At 32.2% G+C, this 21,997-nt stretch overlaps 2 protein-coding genes across 2 annotated transcripts; both read right to left on the reverse strand.

Annotated features, from left to right (window-relative positions):
- Window positions 1-576: 576 nt before the first annotated feature.
- On the reverse strand, window positions 577-1,461 carry LOC128390201 (eukaryotic translation initiation factor 5A-2-like). Its single transcript, XM_053349878.1, has 2 exons — window positions 1,239-1,461; window positions 577-1,084 (listed from the first exon to the last, which is right to left on the reverse strand). The coding sequence occupies exons 1-2, from the start codon at window positions 1,395-1,397 to the stop codon at window positions 749-751; spliced, it is 495 nt and encodes a 164-aa protein (XP_053205853.1). The 5' UTR covers window positions 1,398-1,461; the 3' UTR covers window positions 577-748.
- Window positions 1,462-2,317: 856 nt separating this feature from the next.
- On the reverse strand, window positions 2,318-3,063 carry LOC128390197 (uncharacterized). The gene is made up of 2 exons (XM_053349875.1): window positions 2,738-3,063; window positions 2,318-2,625 (listed from the first exon to the last, which is right to left on the reverse strand). Exons 1-2 carry the CDS (start codon window positions 2,867-2,869, stop codon window positions 2,326-2,328), a joined length of 432 nt encoding a protein of 143 aa, XP_053205850.1. The 5' UTR covers window positions 2,870-3,063; the 3' UTR covers window positions 2,318-2,325.
- Window positions 3,064-21,997: the final 18,934 nt, after the last annotated feature.

Below are 21,997 nucleotides of genomic sequence, written 5' to 3' on the forward strand. Positions count from 1 at the left end.
AATGAGCTTCATTAATTAAGCACCTCGGCCAGACAAAGAAATCAGGACAGGCACGTGAGTGAAAAATGTTCGATTGAAAATTGGTGTTCTTTTCAAAACTCAAATTCTTTTCCAAATCTTTGAGTATCAATTTTGATCACCTTCTCTGTCTCCTTCACTATTATTGCATTACCCTTTCAATTATTTCACATGTGAAAGAAAAGAAATAAAACAAATAGAACGTATCTTTTGATGTCAACAATAAAGTCGTTACTGTCACCATGCAGGTAATCACATTTCTACCAAATGGATGCGGAAACTTTCGGTAAATCATTATACTGATATTCGGGACTTTGACGATCTTATTAAGATTGAACTTCCATCATGTATGTTAACAGAGATACAATTTTTCATGATCGTGAAAAATGGTTTCGATTGAACAATATGATCAACACGTGAGATGAGATCTTTGGTTAAGTTACTGAATCTTAATCAAAGAAGCTATAACCAATTGATTGTCACCTAACCTGTCAAATAAGTCGAATCAATTGAAACCGAAAGTGAAAACAGTGAAGTGATTTGACCCAAAGTATTGGGTAAATAATGAATATTGTTTATTTGTAATTCTCGCAATGAGCTTTACAGCCCGATTATTTATTAATAGAATTCATTTTGAACATATTTCATGTAATGGAAACGCATTGCACTTCGAACTGTAGTTTGCCAATTTAAACGTTTGTATTTTTTTTTCTTTTGCCATTAACGACAATTAATCTGTAACAATCTTTCGACTAGGAGTACCGTCTACGGCATCTTGTGCACAACGAATGATTTCGTGTATGTTCAAAGCGGATAAAACAGTAACTGAAATATTCTCACCTTCTTCAAAAGACTTCCACAAATTGGTACCAAGTTCACCCTCAGGCAATCGTAAATCATCTCGAACTTCTCCCTTTTCACCCATAAGCGAACACCAACCATTATCTAGAATATCAATTACTGCGTAATTTTTTTCTGAAACTACAGCAATATTAATCATGCTATTGAGAGGGCAGAAAATATCATGATTATTGCCATTGAAAATATCCTGTCCTTTAATATGGAACTGAGAATTAAAAAAAGCGTCAAAATATAAATAATTGTGTCAATACTAATATTTGTTACTGATTTGTAATAAAAGATATTTTTGATTAGATGAAAAGAGAGGAAAAAAATCGATTAATTGAACAATTGAATTAAACTTAAAAAATTATTCTCACCTTTTCCTTTCCGTTTTTCACAGTTTCGGTACTTATTTCCATGACTTTACATGGTCGATCATTAATTACCGCAACATCGGACTGTTTAAGAGCAGAACATTGAATCGGATACATGTATTTTGACGAACTATCATCAGGGTTCTCTTGTTGATTATCCATTTCGTATAAAACAAAGCAATCAATCACTTATTCTTAACAGAGTAGAATTGAAAACGAAAAAACTTTCAATTTATTGATACATTTAAAGAATGAGAGTAAAAGGGAGCAACAGAGAGAGAGAGAGAGAGAGAGAGAGAGAGAGAGTAAATTTTTCCAGGTAAAAATAACGACACTTTCATCCTTTTCTTTTCCTGCCTTAATCAGATATCTCTTGTTCAATGTAAGTGATCAAATAATTAGATAAATTGTTTCCTGAAGGTTAAAGAAGTGAATCAATTGCATCATAGTGAGATCATCAGAGCTTCTATTGAAAATATTAACAATAACTACAGTAGTGTTTCGAAGTCAAGAGTTAGAGAAAAAGGAAGCGGAAACAGAAGAATGAGAATAGGAAAATGCGATGAAACGAGAAATTTTTAATTAGATAGATTAATCTATTTAAATGAAATGTATTTTATTATTGTTGAGATTATGTTCATATCGTTATGTGTATTGTCAATGAATTTGTTGTTTACTTTTCTGTTGATTTTGATTGATCGTCGTCCTTCAATTTATTAATAAGATACCAAGCAAATGATTTCATTGATTATTTAGATAAACAATTGATTAAAGTAAAGATAAGTAATTTATTTTTATCAGTTTAATCAAAGAAAATGTATAATGAGGAGATATTTTTTCTGTGTTTTGAGACTGTGAATGATTCAGCGTAAGAAATTGTCATGAAAAAAGTTTCTGCCATCAGGGTAAGAATAGATAGAACCAAGAATCTAAATCGAATCGAAACAATTTCGATATATTATTTCGAAAACATATTCAGGCCAATTGTATTCATAAGTTATGAGACATTGAATCGCACAACGACCGTTCCAAGCATCTAAAGTAGAGGTTGTCTTCGGAAAACTATTCGATCATTTTATAAAAGTTCTAATTAACCGTCGATTATCTTGAAATCACTAATCGCTTCTTCACCAGCAGCGCTTATAACAGTGACAATGATTTTTTTAGATTTTTCGAACTCCGTTGCGATTTTGGTACCAAGTTCCCCTTCGGGTAATCGTAAATTGCTTTTCACACTTCTCATCTGACTTATCATCGAACACAAGTTATCCTCGATATCAAGCAGTTGATAATCGTTAAGTTTAACCATTGGAACTTCAATGTTATCAGAGGGTTGAAGGGAATCTTCATACTTTTTGTTCGTGAAAATATCCGTTCCGACAAGATGAACCTGAGAATAGGAAAAAGAAAAGTTAATGATCACAATAAACACGCATGATTAGAGTATCCCAGTTTGATTAATTCCTCGAGAAAAGAGTTTAAAATAGAAAACATTTCCTCACCTTTCCGTCAGTCTCGGATGCACTCACTTCCGAGAGTTTACATGGTCGTTTTTTAATCATAGCATAACCGTTGATCTGGAGAGTAGAACATTGAACCGGAAAAGTACTTGGAGCACGATGATCACCTTTCATTTGAGAAAAGCAAGTTCGAACGAAAAGAAGCGCTTGATTGATAACAAAAGATGAGAAATGACAGAGAAAATTAAAAAGTAGCTTCGAGCAAAGAAGACGCACAATCGAAAACAATATTCAATAAATGAGAAAATATTATAAGAACAAAATCGAAAAAGGTAGAGAGAGAGAGAGATGGAGAGTCCTCGCATCACTTTTGGGTAGAAAATCGTGTTTTCTTCATGGCAACAAAATAATCTCCTCGAATCAGAATTTTCGCCTCTCATATTTCCCCTTCCATTTCCTTCCAGCTCTTTCTCTCTCTCTCTCTCTCTCTCTCTCTCTCTCTCTCTCTCTCTCTATTCTGTCACATGTTATCACATGTAACTTTCGGTTATCATCTGACAAACTATTCGAGTAGAGTCACGTTAGTGCTCATCGTCCAGTCTTTACATCATTTGCTTCAATAGAATATTTATTTAGTCTTTTCTTTCGTCAATTCAAGACAATCTTTATTTGCATTTTATTAATTCCATTAAAGTGATAATTAATCAATAATATTGAGTGAATATGAGCTTGATGGATTGTTAATTTGTCAAACCTAAACAATTGACTACGAATTTAGTATTTGCAAATATCACAACAAACGAAATTGTTGTTAACTTAGTCTATTTATTTGATCTCTGTCCTTCAATTTATTATTAATAATAACAAACCAGTTAAATGATAAGATTAATTATTGAGATAAATTGTTGTTTAAAGATTAAGAGTGACTATGAGTTAATAGATTGTATTTATCAATTGAATCATGGTGAGATCATCAAATGTAAGGAAATATTTTTTTGCATTTTGAGACTGCGGATGATTTAGCGTAAGAAATTATCATGAAAAAGGTTTCAGCCATCAGGGTGAGAACTGATAGAACTGAGAATCCAAGCCAAATCGAGACGATTTCAATGACTTCGAATACATATTCAGGCCAATTGTATTCATAAGTAATGTGACATTGAACGTCGGTACATCGGTCAAGTATAAATGAAAGAGCGGATCGGTTTAATTGAGTTCCCAAGATTGTGGTTGTCGTATCATAGTTGACATATCGACAAGGGGTAAGCGGCATTGAACAGTCAGAGTAACTGATTGATTTTTCGTTGAACCGTCAAGCTTGATAAATCGATAATTATCAAAACTTTTATCGAAAAGAGGTACAATTGTTTCCAATTCAAATGATCTATTCAGCAAGCTCATCGATTCCTTGAACTTACAATCATGAAGGGAATGTTGTGATCGATTTTGACAGGCCGGACCATCAGGTGGAGGATAAAAGTGTTTCGTGTGCTTACCAACACTAACCAGCATATGCTCTTGTCCATCAGTGATCGAAGTGATGTCGTTACGATGTGAAACATACAGACTGTCCATCGATCCAAGTTCCGTTAGTAATAACGAATAGGTCGATAAGTTATGAGAGATTTTAAAGAATGATCGTCCATAGTGAGGAATCTGATTGCATGAGATTCTAACAAATATCTCAAATCCATTGGTGTAATATGTGACTGGACATTCGTGAGAGATTTCACCAATACACAAATTAGGAGTTCGGATGAACATGGAATAAGATTTCACTACATCTCGAAGGCTATTCCGTATCTGTCCAATGGTCAAGTTGGTAATGAAATTGATGTAAGCAGGATTTAGAGGGTCATTCTGAGGAATGATAAACGGTAAATCTAAGCTTTGATTGTTGATGTAAACACTCATATAAATATCAGGAAAATCATCTCGAATATCAGTGAAATTAACTCGACTGTTCATGTGGACCTTTTTCAAAAGGTATCGTTGGGTCAATTTGTATACATACGGAATCCAGAAAAACGAACAACCTAAACAGAAGAAAATAGCGACTCTTTGTTTAATGTACATTTCTATGATGTATCGATTGTCCGAAAGTTTCGAATAACATTTAAGTTAAGAAGATCAACTAATCTGTCGTGATTAGAAACTCGAAGTAACGGTAAATTGAAGGGTAGCCTTTTGGCTCATCTGATTCAATTATTTTCTTATTTTCTTAATCACAATTAACTGAAACAATTTAATTATTTTCTTAATTAACTTTAATTAACTTTAGTTTAATCACAATTTAACGACAATTAGTTGATTATGGGTTGTGTTTAATCACAAGTTCAATGTGTTGACTTCAACCGTTTTTTGACTATTGTCATTTTCTAAGTAAATGGTTAACTAGACTATCGTCGCGACATAACCTTATGGGTTTACCATTTATGGAAGTTGTTTTTGTATAACTAAAGTTACCATTTTCCCAAGGGTTCAAAATGTGAGCTTATCACTAATGAGATAAGACTTGTGCCTTTGACTCAATTAATAATTTCCTTTTGTAAACTGAAGTTAAAAAGTAAGACAAAAATCTTCCTCTTTCTTTTTCTCTTCGAAAAACCAATTTTATCTTCTCTGTCTTTTTCATTATCTTCTCTTTCTTTTTGTCTTTAAAAATTCATGTTGATTGAATTAACGGCAGAGATAAAGTTTTACAATGAAAACGTTAAGATCACTCTAGTGAAATTAATAATTATAATTGTACTTTACTCTCTAAGTTTAATTAGATTCAATTTTCTTAATTTTGTTTTTATCAGTTTTAATTACAATTGTAATTTGATTATATCATTCAACTAAAGTTTCAGTTAACCAATTTCAATTTTCAATAAACTTAATTACATGCTTACTCACATTGTCAGAATCCTGAATTGAATCTTAATTATAATCTGTGTGTGTGACAGATTGGAATTTTTGATTGTCGTGAACGTTACTTAAGTAAATTCATTTGGAACTTTCAATATTAATCGTTAGATTAATCTTTAATCCTTTCGGATAATCAATAATCATTTCTTACCTGTGATCTTTAGATCTAATTCAATACGAATTACCTTTGTTTCTCATTCTTATTACTTAAGATTTCCTTTTAATAAGTTTTCTTATTAAATTTTCCTCACACTTGGCGAGGTTACCAGGATTCTGTCTTTGTGTGTTTACAGTGAAAGTGTAAAAGTTTTTGATTAACATTTTCTTCTTACCTAATGGTAATAACTCGTTCTGGTGCTGGAATTGAATTGACAATTTCTCGATCTTTAACTAATCGTCATAGACGCTCTTCGTTGCCAATAATTCCAATTGAAACAACTTCATCTTTAGATCAAAGTGTTGAGAACTCAAGTTCACCTTTTCATCGACATTCATCATCCAATTTACCGTCAGTAAATCCTCGAGTTAATAACATGGTTACAATAACTGAATTGGATATTCAAGGTTATAAGGAATTACTCACTCATTTTGGATTGCGAACAATTCCAACAAATAGTTTCGTTGAAAAGCGATGTTATGAGGTAATTAGAACTAATTATCTGATACTTGGTGAGTCATTAACAAATGATTTAATTGATACACTTCCTGTCGATGAAGTAAAAGAAGTTATTGTTCCCGATTGGGTTAATATTTTTCGAAACTTAAACATTTTGGAAAGAAATACAAACTGTAATTAATCGTAGGCGAGATGAGTCAGTAATCTGTAATGCTACTGAAGATGAATTGAAAAGTATTGGTTTACCTATCGGTACTATTCATAAAATTGCTCAAGCAATTGATCATGTTGGCGAACAATCAACTCTAGTTGATCAAGGTCCAACTCGACCCAATTCCCCAGTTCAACCTTCAAACGATGTTAATCAATTTAAAACATTAATTGATGCTGTCGCTTTAGCTATGACTAAAGACCCAAAAGTTACTGAATTTTCGAAAACGAAGATGAGAGAATGGATTAACAAGACTATCAATAAATTGAGTCTTGAAAAGACGATGAGACACGATTACGTTGTTTCAAGAAAGGTTTAGCACATGAACTTCTACATATCGCTAATCGAATTGATTCTGAAATTATCATGAATACATTACCGCTCTTCGTGAGAAACTTAATATTCCCGCTTTAAATGCAAATGATGCTTTTAAATTACGAAATCTTAAATACGATTTTTCCGTTCCACCTCAAGTTTTTATGAATATCGCAAGAGAAACAATGGAGAAAGTGAAAGGAAAATGAATAACAAAGCTTTTCTGTTCGATCTTTGAATCATCTTCCTGAAGAAGTTACTAAAGAGATTTATCGTAATGGACACAATGATGATGAGCAAAGATAATGAACACTTTGTTCCTTCATTTTCATGAACATGAGACAAAGAAGAAAAGAATCATGAAGAAAAGCTAGAGCTTTATCAACTTCCAACTCCACTCGAAAAGTTGAAAATGGTGGAAATAATGAACATGGCCAGAAATCGAATCCACGGTATCGAACAAGTTACAAGGATTTGACTTGTCATATTTGCCAAGAAAAAGGTCATATTGCTCCCAATTGTCCACAACGTAAGAAAGGGATGGGAAGAAAAGAATCATCAACTTCCTCAGCTCCAGCTAAAGCTTCTGAGGCAAAGACAGTTAATACTGCTGTTCAACCTATTGGTGATCCTCAAATCTCTGCCCCTGAGGGAATAAGTATTCCAACTTCCTTTAGTTACGTTATAAGACAAGATGTTAATGCCCCATTCTTACTAATAAAGGTGATCCTTTACTTGAGTATATGTCTCTTTGTACCCTTAATATTGAATCTCCACTTCGTCGACCGATTAATACTTATAGAGTTCTAGTTGATACTGGAGCTACTGCTCTGTGCTTGATCATAATCTTGCACGAAAATTTGGAGTCAATATTGTTCCACAATCAACTCCGATTTACGGAATTTCAGGAACAACTCAATCTCTTGGATTTGCTTATGCAGCAGTTAAACATCCAGGAATCGAAGGATTTCGAGTAATTAAAATTACTATTGTTGATGAATTTCAACCAATTTTCCTTTTGGGAAATACTTTCATTCATTTGTTTTATATGAAAATTGATTCAAATGGTTATGAACATTACGTTTACGCTCGCGAAACACCTCATGGTGATTGTTTCGATGCTAATTTTCGCTTTCGCTTTTGTACAATTGAAGAGACGAATTCAATTTTACATCCCTCTCTTCGTATACCATTGGATCTAGATAAAGATTCTCATTCAGAACGACCATGTAAAATTCTTAAGGAACACGAAAATTCATTTCTTATGAAAATTGGTGGATTACAGTTAAAATCTTATCAACCAGTTCTAACAATTTCGGAAAACAATTTAACTTTTCAAGAGAAAGTTTTGTTGCAAATTAATAGTGATTTATCCAAAGATAAAAAGAAAGATTTGGTTAATCTGTTCACTAAATATGAACATGTTTTTAGTAAAGGAAAACGTGATCTTGGATTTGTACCTAATGATGTTTGTCCAGTAAAAATCGATATTGGTGATAATGTGATACCTTATCAAAAACCTTATCCAGCTAATAAAGAACGAAGATTGGCTTTTAAGCAAGTGATGGATGAACTTTTATCTGCTGATATAATTGAGCCTTCAGAAGCTGATGGAGGTTCACCCGCTCTTTTGGTTCCGAGACCTAACGGTACTCCGCGATTGGTAATTGACTTTCGTCAAGTTAATCGAATCACTAGATTTGCAGCCCAACCAATGCCTCGAATCGATGATATTATGGAAGCAGTTCGTGGTACCAAATACTTCAATATGTTTGATTTGGCTCAAGGTTACCATCAAATTGAATTGCCCAAAGGTGAAAGAGAAAAAACTGTTTTCGTTACACCTGATGCTAAATATCAATATAAACGACTTCCAATGGGCTTAGCTGGTGCTCCATTCATATTTCAAAATATGATCAACAAAGTTTTGGATGGTTTACAATTAAAGAATTGTATTGGTTATTTTGACGATGTTCCGGTACTTGGACAAACTTGGGAAGAATTACTCAAGCAAACCGAAATTGTTCTTGAGAGATTTTCTAAATACAACCTAAAGGTAAAGTTAGAAAAATGCAAATTTGGTTACACTGAAATCCCGTTACTTGGTCATTTGGTCAATGGCGAAGGGATTAGACCTGATCCAAAGAAGGTCGAAGCTCTTAAACGATTGCCTTATCCTAAAACGACGAAACAACTACAATCCATACTTGGATGTTACAATTATTTTTCTCGATACATTAAAAATTATTCGACTCTCGCTGCTCCATTATATCGAATAATATCTAAACAGAGAAAGTTTCAATTACTTCCTGAAGATAAAAAGGCTTTAGACACCTTGAAAAATTCATTGATTACAACAACAATGTTGGTACATTTCGATCCCGAGATGAGAAGGAAGATTTCTGTTGACGCATCAAATTTCGCTGTTGGTGGAATTCTGTTACAGGAAGATCGAAATTCACCTGATTACTCTAAAGAGACTCCGATTGAGAACGTTAAAGATTGGCTTCCGATTTCGTTCTTCAGCCAAAAATTACAAAAACATCAAATTAATTATTCAGTCTCTGAAAAAGAGTTATATGCTGTTCTTGTTGGTGTTGAAAAATATAAACATTACCTGGAAGGTGAAGAGTTTATAGTTGAAACTGATCATCATGCGCTTTGTACGATAACAAAAGTAAATTTTAAAAACGCACGATTACAACGCTGGTCTATTATGTTATCACAATATAAGTTCAAAGTGATATACAAAAAAGGCTCATTACATGCTCCCGATTGTCTCTCTAGAGTGCAAACAGAATGGGAACATAGAAAGATAATTGACCCTGAAGAAGAATATCTTGAAAAAGTTTATTCAATAACAAATTTGTTGAATGTCGATAGAGAAATTTACGATTTTGGTCTGAACGTGGTAAATTTTGCTTTGGAAAATCCATCTTTGGATATTGGATCTCCACCGATTCTACTTTTTACTGTTGAAACTGATACTTTACGTGAAAAGATTTTGAATTTTCAAAGCAAAGATATTGATTGTCAAACAATTATCGATCAGCTTAAGAATGGTAATCAATCGATTATGAAGAAATACATTTTAAAAAATCACTTGCTTCATCGAAAATCTATTGATGATGATGCTCCAACAAAAGTAATAATCAATCATGAGATACTTAAGCAACTTTTTGAATTCTATCATTCGTCGCAAACTGGTGGACATTTCGGCCCCGAGAAAACTTTTCTTGCAATATCTATACGATATTATATGAAAAATTTGTTTCATGCGATAGTTCAACTTTGTAATAATTGTGAAACTTGTTCGGTTTCAAAACCAACATCAATTATTTATGTTGAACCAAGTTCCAAACCTATTCCTGAGAATAACTTTGAGCGATTGGAATTAGATGCACAAGGACCAATTACTATTGGAAACACTAAACGAATAATCTTAGTATTGGTAGATACATTATCTAGATTTGTTTATGCTAAATCTTATCGAGATCAAACCGCTACAACTGTTATCAAGTTTCTTGATCAATTCTTCAACTTATTTGGTCAACCAAAAGTCATTCAAACTGATCGTGGTACAAATTTCCTATCGGAAAAGTGTCATCAATATTTAATGAATTTAAATATCAAACATGAAATTTCTACTCCATATCATCCGCAGTCACAAGGAATTGTTGAACGAGCTAATCGAACGATAGCTGAACGGTTAAGAACATTAGTTACTGAACATGGAACTAATAATTTCGATAAAAGTTTGGAACGTTCGCTTTATGCTATCAATACATCTGTACATAAAATTACGAGATTTTCTCCTTACTTTCTTGTCTTTGGACAACAACCAAGAGATTCACTTGATAATCACTTGGAATTGGATAGAAAATCAATTTTATCTCAAGCTAAAGCTAAGAAAATCGCATACGCTCGATTGAAAGCTCAACAAAATTATCAGATTGACAGAATAAGAAGATTACATCAACGACCTCCTTATCGAATTGGTGAGTTCATTTGGTTAAAAAATGAATCAAAATCGAAAGACATTTCAAAGAAACTTCTACCACGTTACCATGGACCGTATATGATTTATGGTATGAAAAAAGGATCATTATTGTTATTGAATCCGAATTCAGAAGAATTTGATTTGTTTACTGCTAATGTCATGAATTCAAAATTGTTCAGAGGAGAGTTGAGTGAAAGCATGAAAAGATTGAGAGATCATTATTTCAACATTGAATCAAATCATTGGTTAGAACCAGAAAATTTGGATCATGTTAAATTAACTAATAACGATAATCAAAATAATTCGGATCAAATGGTTTCTTCCAACTTACCCAATGTCATTGGAAATGATAATAGTCTTCATAATGAGTCAATTGAGTCCAATGAATCTGTTGATTCCATTCCAATTAATGAACAAATTGACGATAATACACAAACAAATCAATCTGATGATTTACATTTAAACAAGAGGAAAACATACAACACCGCTGATCGACTAATTAGTCAACAACAAGTTATCGATTCATCAAATAACAATCAAAGACTCACTAGAGCGAAACATAAACAAAATCAATCAAGTAATTTAACTTTTGTTAATTTTTGTTATGTTAACCCGATCTTATTTACTTCAGAACCAAATGATCACAGAAGTAAATTGATAACCAAAGTTGATTTAACTCTTGTTAATTATTCAAATGATCGCAGAAATTTTCTCACCACTCAAGTGATTGCAAATTGTTTTCATAAGTCATCATCTTTCTTGAGAAAACAGAGAAAAGAAGATCTCACTTTTATCTTCCAATTATCTTCTTTACTTAACCAGTTCAAAGTCATCTTTGGTCAACTTAACATCACTCAAGTGTTTCAATTGTTTCAACTTTTTGCTCAATTTTTCAATTATCTTCATCAAATCTCACCAATTTATTTGTTCAAATCTCATCACCAAAATTATTCATATTTCAGTGAATTCATTTTACTCGTAAAGTTTTACTTTTGTAAAGGTGAAAAAGTGATTGATTCAACTAAAATTATGGAACCAACAAAATCTCCAAATTCAACTGATTCTGTTACGAAAAAGTTAACAACTTTGATTTTTCGTATTGATGAAGATGGTAATGAAGTTCCTGTTCCTGATCCAGTTACTCAATTAACTGAAGCTTCTGATAATCGTGGTGAAAATCCAAGTGAAGATAATGATGTTATCTTAATTCCTAATGAATCATGAAAAGATTTTGCACCTATTGGTTATAAATTAGTTCCAATTGTTGTTCCAAGAAAATCTGTTCCAACAAGTGAACCAATGGAAGCTGAGATTAAATCATCTCAACGATCTCCAACTTCTTCTCTTGATTCTGTCTTCAAAGACTTTACTTTGGATTCTTCTCAATCATCATCTTCAGATGAAATCGATATCTCGATTGATCCAAGTTATGTTGAGCCTCCGACAAATAAACGTCGATTTTTTCCTTCGGCTCCAAAACAACCGCTTGAATCTTTTAGATTAGAAGATGAATACTTGGCTTATGAGAATCGAAAAAGACAAAGTTCACCACCAACCGAAAGGTATGGAAAAAGAAGATCATCTTCTTCATCATCAACTTCTACCCAAACAAAAGAACAGTTTTCATCTCAAAGTCGAGTCGATAGACAAACTCAACACCCTATTAATCCTGTTCCTTTGGATTTCGATCCATATGCACCTTCAACTTCATCCGGAATTTATGTACCAAGATATCAATCGAAACCAGTTTCGAGTAATCGATCTAATGACAAAAATAAGTCGATGGATAATCTTGTTACTGCACAAACTTATCGGTCATCAATGAACAATGAAGTTCAACAACTACAAGTTGAATTGAAAATGACCACTTCTTCACCTAATCACCATCGTGGTTATGACCAAGAAAGTAAAAATCAACCTAAAGGTAATAAATATCGATATCCACCTCCTCCATCTATGTCGAATACTTTTCGTCATGAAAGACCTTGTCCTTACCCTGGACCGAAAGATTATCCATGGCCTCCGAACATGTTTCCAGCTCCTATTCCACTGATGTGAGACCAGATTATATGTCTAAGGAAAAGTTTTTGAGGTTCGAGCTGAAGCAGAAAAAAGCTCTCAAGTTAAAGAGAAAAGATTAAATATTGTCGACTAATCTTAGAAAAGATTTATCATAATCTCATTTCTTCACCTGAAGTTTACAAGATAAAAACTGATAATATTCCTAAAGGATTACCTTTATCAAAGGTCATTCTTGAAGAGATTCATGAACTTTTACCAACTATAAGTTGTAACCTTTGTGAGCATATATCAATCGAACCAATAATTTGTTCATCATGTAATCAATGGTATTGTTCTCAATGTGTTTTCTGGTTAAGACAAACTATTGTTGCTCTTGGTTTTTCTCCTCCTGATCATCAAACTAAAGCTGCTTGCATTACAATCAATTGTATTGTAAAATTTGTTCCAAAAAATGATTATCCAAAATTCACTAAAGTGCCTTCATCATCATCATTGGAACGATACAATTCAGCTTTACTAATCTGTCGTCGTAATTGTTGTGGTGAACAATTGAAAACTACTGAGTTTCTCAAACATGAATCAAGTTGTAGACGAGGATTAATCGATGAAGAATACGAGTTCAATCTCAAAGATAAATTCAAATATGGAGAAACAATCAAAGAGTTTAACAATTTACAAAATCAATTTCATCATTTTACCTCCTCATTTGAAAAAGCTATAGCTTCATCATGCTCTTCCAAAAGTCAAACTCATCCAGAGCGATATGAGGAAAAGTTTAAACGTTATGCTTACGTTTTGATTGAACAGGATAATAATCCTAATGATCCTCTTCTTGCTCCTAATTATATTAGAAATTTCATACCTAATCTTGGAACGAGTTTAACTAATCTTACTTATAGTAGATGGAAAGATCCAGAAGAGCCGATTTATGAAGGAGAAGAATGGGTTGAAAGCTTGGGCTTCGATCCAATTTATGGTAAAAAACCGAAACCAGATGATTTCATCAAACCCCGAACCATTTTTAGTTATTCAGTTCCTGATTATCTCATCAGAGCATCGGCTGAATGGGCTACTCGTGCTTATGGAACACCTAGACCATCACGAACTTATCAAGAGATACCAAGAAAGTATTACGATCCAGGATTACCATTTATCCGTATTGATGTTTTTTCCTTGGTAGAAAATGATACAGCTGAAACTCTCATGAGAGTCATTCCTAAAAGATTTCCATCAATGAGAGAAATTCAAAGAACAACTAATAACAATTATCGGGAAAGAAGATCGTCATCATCATCAACATCATCATCAACGAGCAACTCAGGTTTCGCTCATTTACAGGCAATTAAATACAAGGAATCAATTGAAGTATTTAATAAATTAACTCATATTCAAATTCCAACTCTTCCTGATGATTATGCTGAGAAGATTAAGATCAACACCGAAAAACATGAAAATCCTGATTTGGTCTTTTCTATTAATATGGCTTATGCTGGTGTCTATGAACAATATCAAGTTCAACAAGGACTAAGAGAAAAGACTAGACAACGACCAATTTGGATTGTAATTGTTAATCATCAACAAATCATCTATGAAAGTTTCGTTAGATATTCATCTAATATTCATTTAGAAACTCATCATCATGGTGTTCGTTATAGCGACTTAAAACATGCTAAGAATCTTCAATCAATTCGTGACCAGTGATTCCTTATCTAGTGATATGTGAACAATTAGTTGGTACTAATCTAATCATGCAACTAACAGCTCTTGGTCTCCAAAAGGATGAAATCGATCTTCTCAGACCTAAGATGAAATTACAATTCTTTTCACCTTATTATGAAACCCCATGCTCATTGAGCTTAATAGCCTTCCTTGTTTTCAAGGTTCACCATTAAAAGTGGACCATTCACCCGCTGTTGAAAATAGTTTCATGTCAACTTTATATGCCTTTTGGCAAGAGATTGAAAGAAAATGTGGATTCATTGGTGATGGTATTCATAATAAGAATCAAGATTCAACATGTAATAATCGACGAGTCGCTAGAGTTTTCGATATTTACTCAACAAGAGTTAAAGAAAAGAAAGCCGAATGGCCTAAAAATTGGAATTATTTTACTCACTATGGACCTAAAGGTGAACCTTTTTACGATTATGATAAATGTGCTGTACCAACGGAGGAAAATCCACTTCCACTTCCAGAAGATTTCGGAATTCATGTTAGTGAAGTAGATCCAGGAACAGATGAATGGAATCAAACAAACAATCAAATTATTCCATATAATCGTAACCATGGTGGTCAATCAAATACTCAATAAATTGAACAGAAGAGTAATCCTAATCAAAAACTGGGGCACTGAAGGGTAGCCTTTTGGCTCATCTGATTCAATTATTTTCTTATTTTCTTAATCACAATTAACTGAAACAATTTAATTATTTTCTTAATTAACTTTAATTAACTTTAGTTTAATCACAATTTAACGACAATTAGTTGATTATGGGTTGTGTTTAATCACAAGTTCAATGTGTTGACTTCAACCGTTTTTTGACTATTGTCATTTTCTAAGTAAATGGTTAACTAGACTATCGTCGCGACATAACCTTATGGGTTTACCATTTATGGAAGTTGTTTTTGTATAACTAAAGTTACCATTTTCCCAAGGGTTCAAAATGTGAGCTTATCACTAATGAGATAAGACTTGTGCCTTTGACTCAATTAATAATTTCCTTTTGTAAACTGAAGTTAAAAAGTAAGACAAAAATCTTCCTCTTTCTTTTTCTCTTCGAAAAACCAATTTTATCTTCTCTGTCTTTTTCATTATCTTCTCTTTCTTTTTGTCTTTAAAAATTCATGTTAATTGAATTAACGGCAGAGATGAAGTTTTACAATGAAAATGTTAAGATCACTCTAGTGAAATTAATTATTATATTTGTACTTTACTCTCTAAGTTTAATTAGATTCAATTCTCTTAATTTTGTTTTTATCAGTTTTAATTACAATTGTAATTTGATTATTTTATTCAACTAAAGTTTCAGTTAACCAATTTCAATTTTCAATAAACTTAATTACATGCTTACTCACATTGTCAGAATCCTGAATTCGAATCTTAATTATAATCTGTGTTGTGTGGGACAGATTGGAATTTCTTGATTGTCGTGAACGTTACTTAAGTAAATTCATTTGGAACTTTCAATATTAATCGTTAGATTAATCTTTAATCCTTTCGGATAATCAATAATCATTTCTTACCCTGTGATCTTTAGATCTAATTCAATACGAATTACCTTTGTTTCTCATTCTTATTACTTAAGATTTCCTTTTAATAAGTTTTCTTATTAAATTTTCCTCACAAAATCTAAATGAAGATTAACTTGGAACTACTCACTTAATGGTCAAAGAATCAGGAAGGGATGTTCACACTTACGAAACGATCAATATGATAACTGAACCAGAAGATTTTCAAAAGTCGAAATGATTACGAAATCGTTACTACGATTCCCTTTTCTAAATTGAAACAAAACAAAACAAAAAATTCAAGTTACTTTACCTCAATTAGCTAATCATAGTAATTGTTTTACTTAATCAATTAACTAAGTTCATTAATATAAAAGGTCAAAATTTCAAGCTCATCATTTAATTTGAATGAATTTTGTAAATGAACATTTTTTTCAAGGTCACCTAGTTAATTGGTATTCTGGTCAGTATTTCAATGTCATTACAACAATTAGCTGAATCCTAATCATATTTTACAATGGTAATTATTTTACAGAAATTAATTATAACTGTTTGACCAGTGCAATTAAATTCTACATCAATTATAATTGAAATCATTTGCAAAGTAATTCTAATATCATATTATTATTGTTTTCATGAAAAATCAGCATCCATATCTGATTAGTTTTTATAAACTGATCGATTAACAGAATTAAAATTGAATTAAGTATGATAATTGCAGCAATTAATTAGTTCAAAGTTGATCAATTTTATTTTTTTATCAAATTCAAAGTGTTTTCTTAATTATAATTCATTTCTTATAAATGTATCAACTATTATCAGTCATTAATGAATGTTAATATCAATCATATATTGATAATAAGTTAATTAAATAGATAATCATAATTTCAGAATCTCTAGTAATGATTTAGACCTTTTTTAGAGATAATTAGTTGATTGTCTTGAAAAGAGAAATTTTATTGTTTTAATATGACTGAGAAATTTGGGAAAACTCGATTGAACTTGGAGATTGCAGTTGATTTGATATAAGAAACTATCATTAAACAAGTTTCCGCCATCAGGGTGAGAATGGATAGAACTGAGAATCCGAGCCAAATTGAGACGACCTCAATAACTTCAAAAACGTACTCAGGCCAAGTGAAATCGTAAGTGACATGACATTGAACGTCCATTGATCGATCCAAAACAAAAGTGAGAGAAGATTCATTCAAGTGAGTTCCAAGAATGGTCGGTGTTGTATCGTAACTGACATATCGACACGCAGCGACTCTCGTTTTGCAGCCCGAAAAGTTAAGTGCCGTTTTCGTTGAACTGTTGAGATACAACATTCGAAAACTATCAAAAGTTTCATCGAAAAGAGGTACAACCGTTGCAAGTTCAAATGAACTTTGCAATAGTCTTTCCGATTCTTCAGTCTTACAATCATGAAAACTGTGTTGTGTCCGATTCTCGCAAATTGGACCATCGGGTGGCGGGTAAATAAACTTCGTATGCTTACCGACACTGATCAACATTTCCTCCTGACCACGAGTCATTGAAGTTATATCGTTACGATGTGAAAAGTAAAGACTGTCCATCGATCCATGTTCCGTCAATATCAATGAATAGGTCGATATGTTATGAGAGATTTTGAACAACGATCGACGATTATGGTACGGAATTTGAATACACGAGATTTTGATAAAAATCTCAAATCCATCGGTAAAATAAGTAACTGGACACTCGTTTACAGAGTCACCAATACATAGATTCGGGTTACTTATGTACATAGAAAAAGATTTCAGCTCATCTCGAAGACTATTTCCAATCTCTCCAATGCTCAAGTTCGTAATGAAATCGATATAAGCTGGATTTTCACGGTCATTCTTCGGAATGGTAAACGGCAAATCTAAACTTCGATTATCAATGAATACAATCATATATATGTCGGGGAAAACATCTCGAATTGCAGTGAAGTTAACACGACTGTTGAGATTAACTTTCTTCTGAAGATATCGCTCTGTGATCTGATAGACATGAGGAATCCAGAAAAATGAACAAGCCAAACAGAAAAAAATCGCGATTCTGTGTTTAAGGTACATTATAGACAATTAGCTAATTGTTTACGATCATTGATCAACCAATCTTGTCTTTGTAAGTAGGAACTTAAACTAACGGTAACTTTGGTGATAACATTTGATCAACTCACATGGGATTTTTTTCAGAAGTTTATTAAACTTATAATTATGAACTAAATCATTGTCATCTATACGATAATTGAACCAAATGATTCCAAGGGAGTGATATTACGAAATCATTGAAATATTAGTTCAGAAGATTTTCACTTGGAAACAATTGAAAACAAAAGGAATATAATCAAACTTCTCTAATATGAGTTGTGAGAGTCATAATACAATTTCATCCAATCATGGTGATTGACTCATTTTAGCTCATTGAATTTTAATCAGATTTAATTCAAACCTTTAATCATAATTAACCAAGTCCTTTTAATGACGTATAATCTTTTCAAGGTCATTTGTTATATCAATTGATATTCTTTTCAGGATTTCAATATCACTACAATTATCTAAGTGTTCATCAGGTGTATTACAATTATCATCTTGTTGTCAGTTGATGATAATCGTTTGGTCATTATTTTGGACCATTAGAACAGTGGTTATTATATTATCATTTACAGGGTAAAATCATGTTTAATATTATGTTGCATTCAATAATTAGCCTTCATTTAGACTTTAATTCAAAGTTCATGAAGAAAATCAATTATTAATTATTAATATTAATCATCTCAAATGGGTAGTAGTTGATAATTTGGTTCAGTAAATTAGTTGATTAGGTGAATTATTGATTCTTGAAGTAGATTTGTTTGGATTGAGGTGTGCCATCTATGGATTAGCATAATCTTTACAGTAATTCATGAATACGAATCCATATGATATTTATGTTCATTTTGATTAAATGTTTCAATGGTTGACAAAATTGATCAATCCAAGTAAAATAGTGAATGAAAGTGTTAAAAGTGACGTGATGAAATTGGGTGAGATTAACACGAGATCAAAGAAAGTGAAACCAACATTACTATTAACATTTTGTTATTCAATATAGAAAATTTTCATCTGTATGTGAATATATTAATAAATAGAAATCACATGAATCAATTGAATCAATTGAATGGTTGCGCGTAAAAAATAATTATAACTTTACCTGATCTATCCCGTCATGAAAAATCAAGTTTTGCTATTGTATGAAGCTGGGAAAATTCGTGCGCACTTAGAGATTATGGTCAATTTTAAAAAGCTGAATATTGAAGACGTGAAGCAGTCAAGCAAAGTATAAATGGATAGGCCTGACACCCCAAACCAAAATGTGACAATATTTATAATAGTGAAATAATAGGCGAATATATTATATGAATACTCAATATAATTTTCGATCTCCGTTGAATGATCAAGTGAGAAACTAAGAGAAGAGTGATTCGAATGAATATTAAACATTGTAGCGGTCGTATGATAAGTAGTGTATTCACAAGCTGCTAGTGGCTTAGCAATTAGAAAAGATTGATGATGTATTCATTTTACCATTTAGATTTAAATATCGATAGTTATCAAAAGTCGAATTGAAAAGAGGTACAACTGTAAAGAGTTCAAATGAACTTGCCAACGAACTTTTCGATTCATCGATGACACAATCATGATAACTATGTTGTGAACGATTATCACACACAGGACCAACCGGGTATAGAGCCGTGTCGGTGATATACTAATAATACTAACTAGCATATGATCTTGACCATTGGTTATTGATGTTAAGTCATTACGATTCGAAACATAGAGACTGTCAATCGACTCTTGTTCCGTTAATATCAATGAATAGATTGATAAGTTGTGGTAAATTCTGAATATTGAGCTACGACAAGGAGGCAGCTTAACACATGAGATTTTAAAAAATATCTCGAAACCATTGGTGAAATAGGTCACTGGACATTGATGACTGATTTCTCGCGTTCGCAAATTTGGCTTCCTGATGTACATGGAGAAGTGTTTGAGTTCAGGTCGAAGAGTATTACCAATCTCTCCAATGGTTAAATTTGTAATAAAATCGATATAATCTTGATTGTCTCGATCATTTTCCGGAATATTAAATGGTAAGTCAAGACTTTCATTGTCGATCGGAACACTCATGTAAATATCAGGAAATGGATCTCGGTCTATTTCCTTAAATTTGCACTCATTTGGTTGCCTTGCATAAATTGCTTAGTTGCAAATTGAACATAAGGTAAACTTATAATTGTAGCACAGACTAAGAATAAAATGGCTATTTTATGTTTAAAAGCCATCTATATAATTAATTTTTCGTTATCATTCAAGTAAGTATAACTGTTACTAACCATCTATTGAGCAAAACTTTACATTGTAACTTTCCGCAATTGATTCTCTCATCTACATGTATAATTTGAGATCTGATTGATTAATATTCATAACATAATTTCAATATCACCTCACTTTAGATAAATTATCTCTGAATAACTAGTGGTATGTGGTTATTATAATTACGATCTACATCGACGTCTCTCTCCACCTTTCTCTCTTAGATTTTAGTCTATTTAAATTTAATTATAATTTCAGTAAGGTCTTAGTTGATGGATGAAGGCATGTCTTGTGGTTAGCTTCCAAACTGATCCTCATCAATTAATCGACGAAATCAATTCATTAATAAAAACTCATGGTTATCTTAAGGTTATTAGTGATTATTGTTTTGTGAAATGAGTTTCGATAATTTTGATTTTTCTGAATTGAGGTTTGTTAATTTTCATTAAATGATTAAATGTGAAGTGAAGTATTACCAGGGTTCGAGTTTATTGAATACTTTAAACTGATCACAAGTATTTTACCAAAAACGGATACAATAAATGATTAGATCTTCTGCTCGAAAGGCAATCGAAAAAAATAAAATAATAATATCCAATGAATCTCGTGAATAATGAAAAGTAACCAAATCTTTGAAGAAAGATTCAGCTGACAATGTTGACTGAACAGCATAGAAATAGTTTTTCTGATAAGTTTTCAAACGATCAAGTTGAATCCTTTCATCGTCAGTAAAGTTGAACCTTTCGATCGACGAATTGATCGTTTGAAATGTGAATGATAGACAAACTGTAGAATCATTTAGAATGACCAGTAAACAGCTATAACCGAATACCAAAAACATGAAGAATAGAAATATTCCAATGTGAAACTTTTTCAATATTATATAAGAAGAAGTGCCTAATAGATGTAAAGCTAATGCCAAAGCGAACTGTATTAGAACTCTATTGCTCCTCTTTCTTTGTAGTTTCTTTTCCGAAGATATTTCCCCCGGAATATTGATCAGGTCGATGTAATAAACATAGCTCCGAAATTGAGGCCAGTCAAGTCGAAACATAAATCTAGTTGGAAAAAAGTGGGCATTTGCCCAATTATAAATGAAAACTAAAACCATCCAAATAGTTCTTTCGGATAAAGATAATATCAACGTGAAATTGTTAACATCTTATAAATTCTGATTAGCTTTTATCACTTTATTTTTAACTGATTTGCGTATAAAAGATTTAAAGTATCTAAACAAAGAAGTTCCAAAGTGTCTGAGTATAGCTTCGCAAGATAACCCTAAGGCTCCTAATAAAACTAAGATAGCGTCAAAAACTTGTTCTAGGTAATCTCTGAAACTATAATCATATTGGATATCAGCTATTATCTCAATCAAATCATCAAGTGAGAAAACAAGAGAAGATCGATTCGAATGGATATTAAACATTGTAGCGGTCGTATGATAAGTAGTGTATTCACAAGCTGCTAGTGGCGTATAGCAATTAGAAAAGATTGATGATGTATTCATTTTACCATTTAGATTTAAATATCGATAGTTATCAAAAGTCGAATTGGAAAGAGGTACAACTGTAAAGAGTTCAAATGAACTTTTCAACAACCTTTTCGATTCAGCGATGACACAATCATGATAACTGTG

This window comes from Panonychus citri, unplaced genomic scaffold (genome assembly GCF_014898815.1).
Source record: "Panonychus citri isolate SS breed McGregor unplaced genomic scaffold, ASM1489881v1 Contig00116, whole genome shotgun sequence".
Classification (NCBI taxonomy): Eukaryota; Metazoa; Arthropoda; class Arachnida; order Trombidiformes; family Tetranychidae; genus Panonychus; species Panonychus citri.

Coding starts and splice junctions, on each gene's coding strand:
- LOC128390201 (XM_053349878.1), bottom strand. CDS start 1,397: ATGGATAATCAACAAGAGAACCCTGATGATAGTTCGTCAAAATACATG. Junction 1,085..1,238: donor TGAAAAACGGAAAGGAAAAG/GTGAGAATAATT, acceptor TTTAATTCTCAG/TTCCATATTAAAGGACAGGA.
- LOC128390197 (XM_053349875.1), bottom strand. CDS start 2,869: ATGAAAGGTGATCATCGTGCTCCAAGTACTTTTCCGGTTCAATGTTCT. Junction 2,626..2,737: donor CATCCGAGACTGACGGAAAG/GTGAGGAAATGT, acceptor TCCTATTCTCAG/GTTCATCTTGTCGGAACGGA.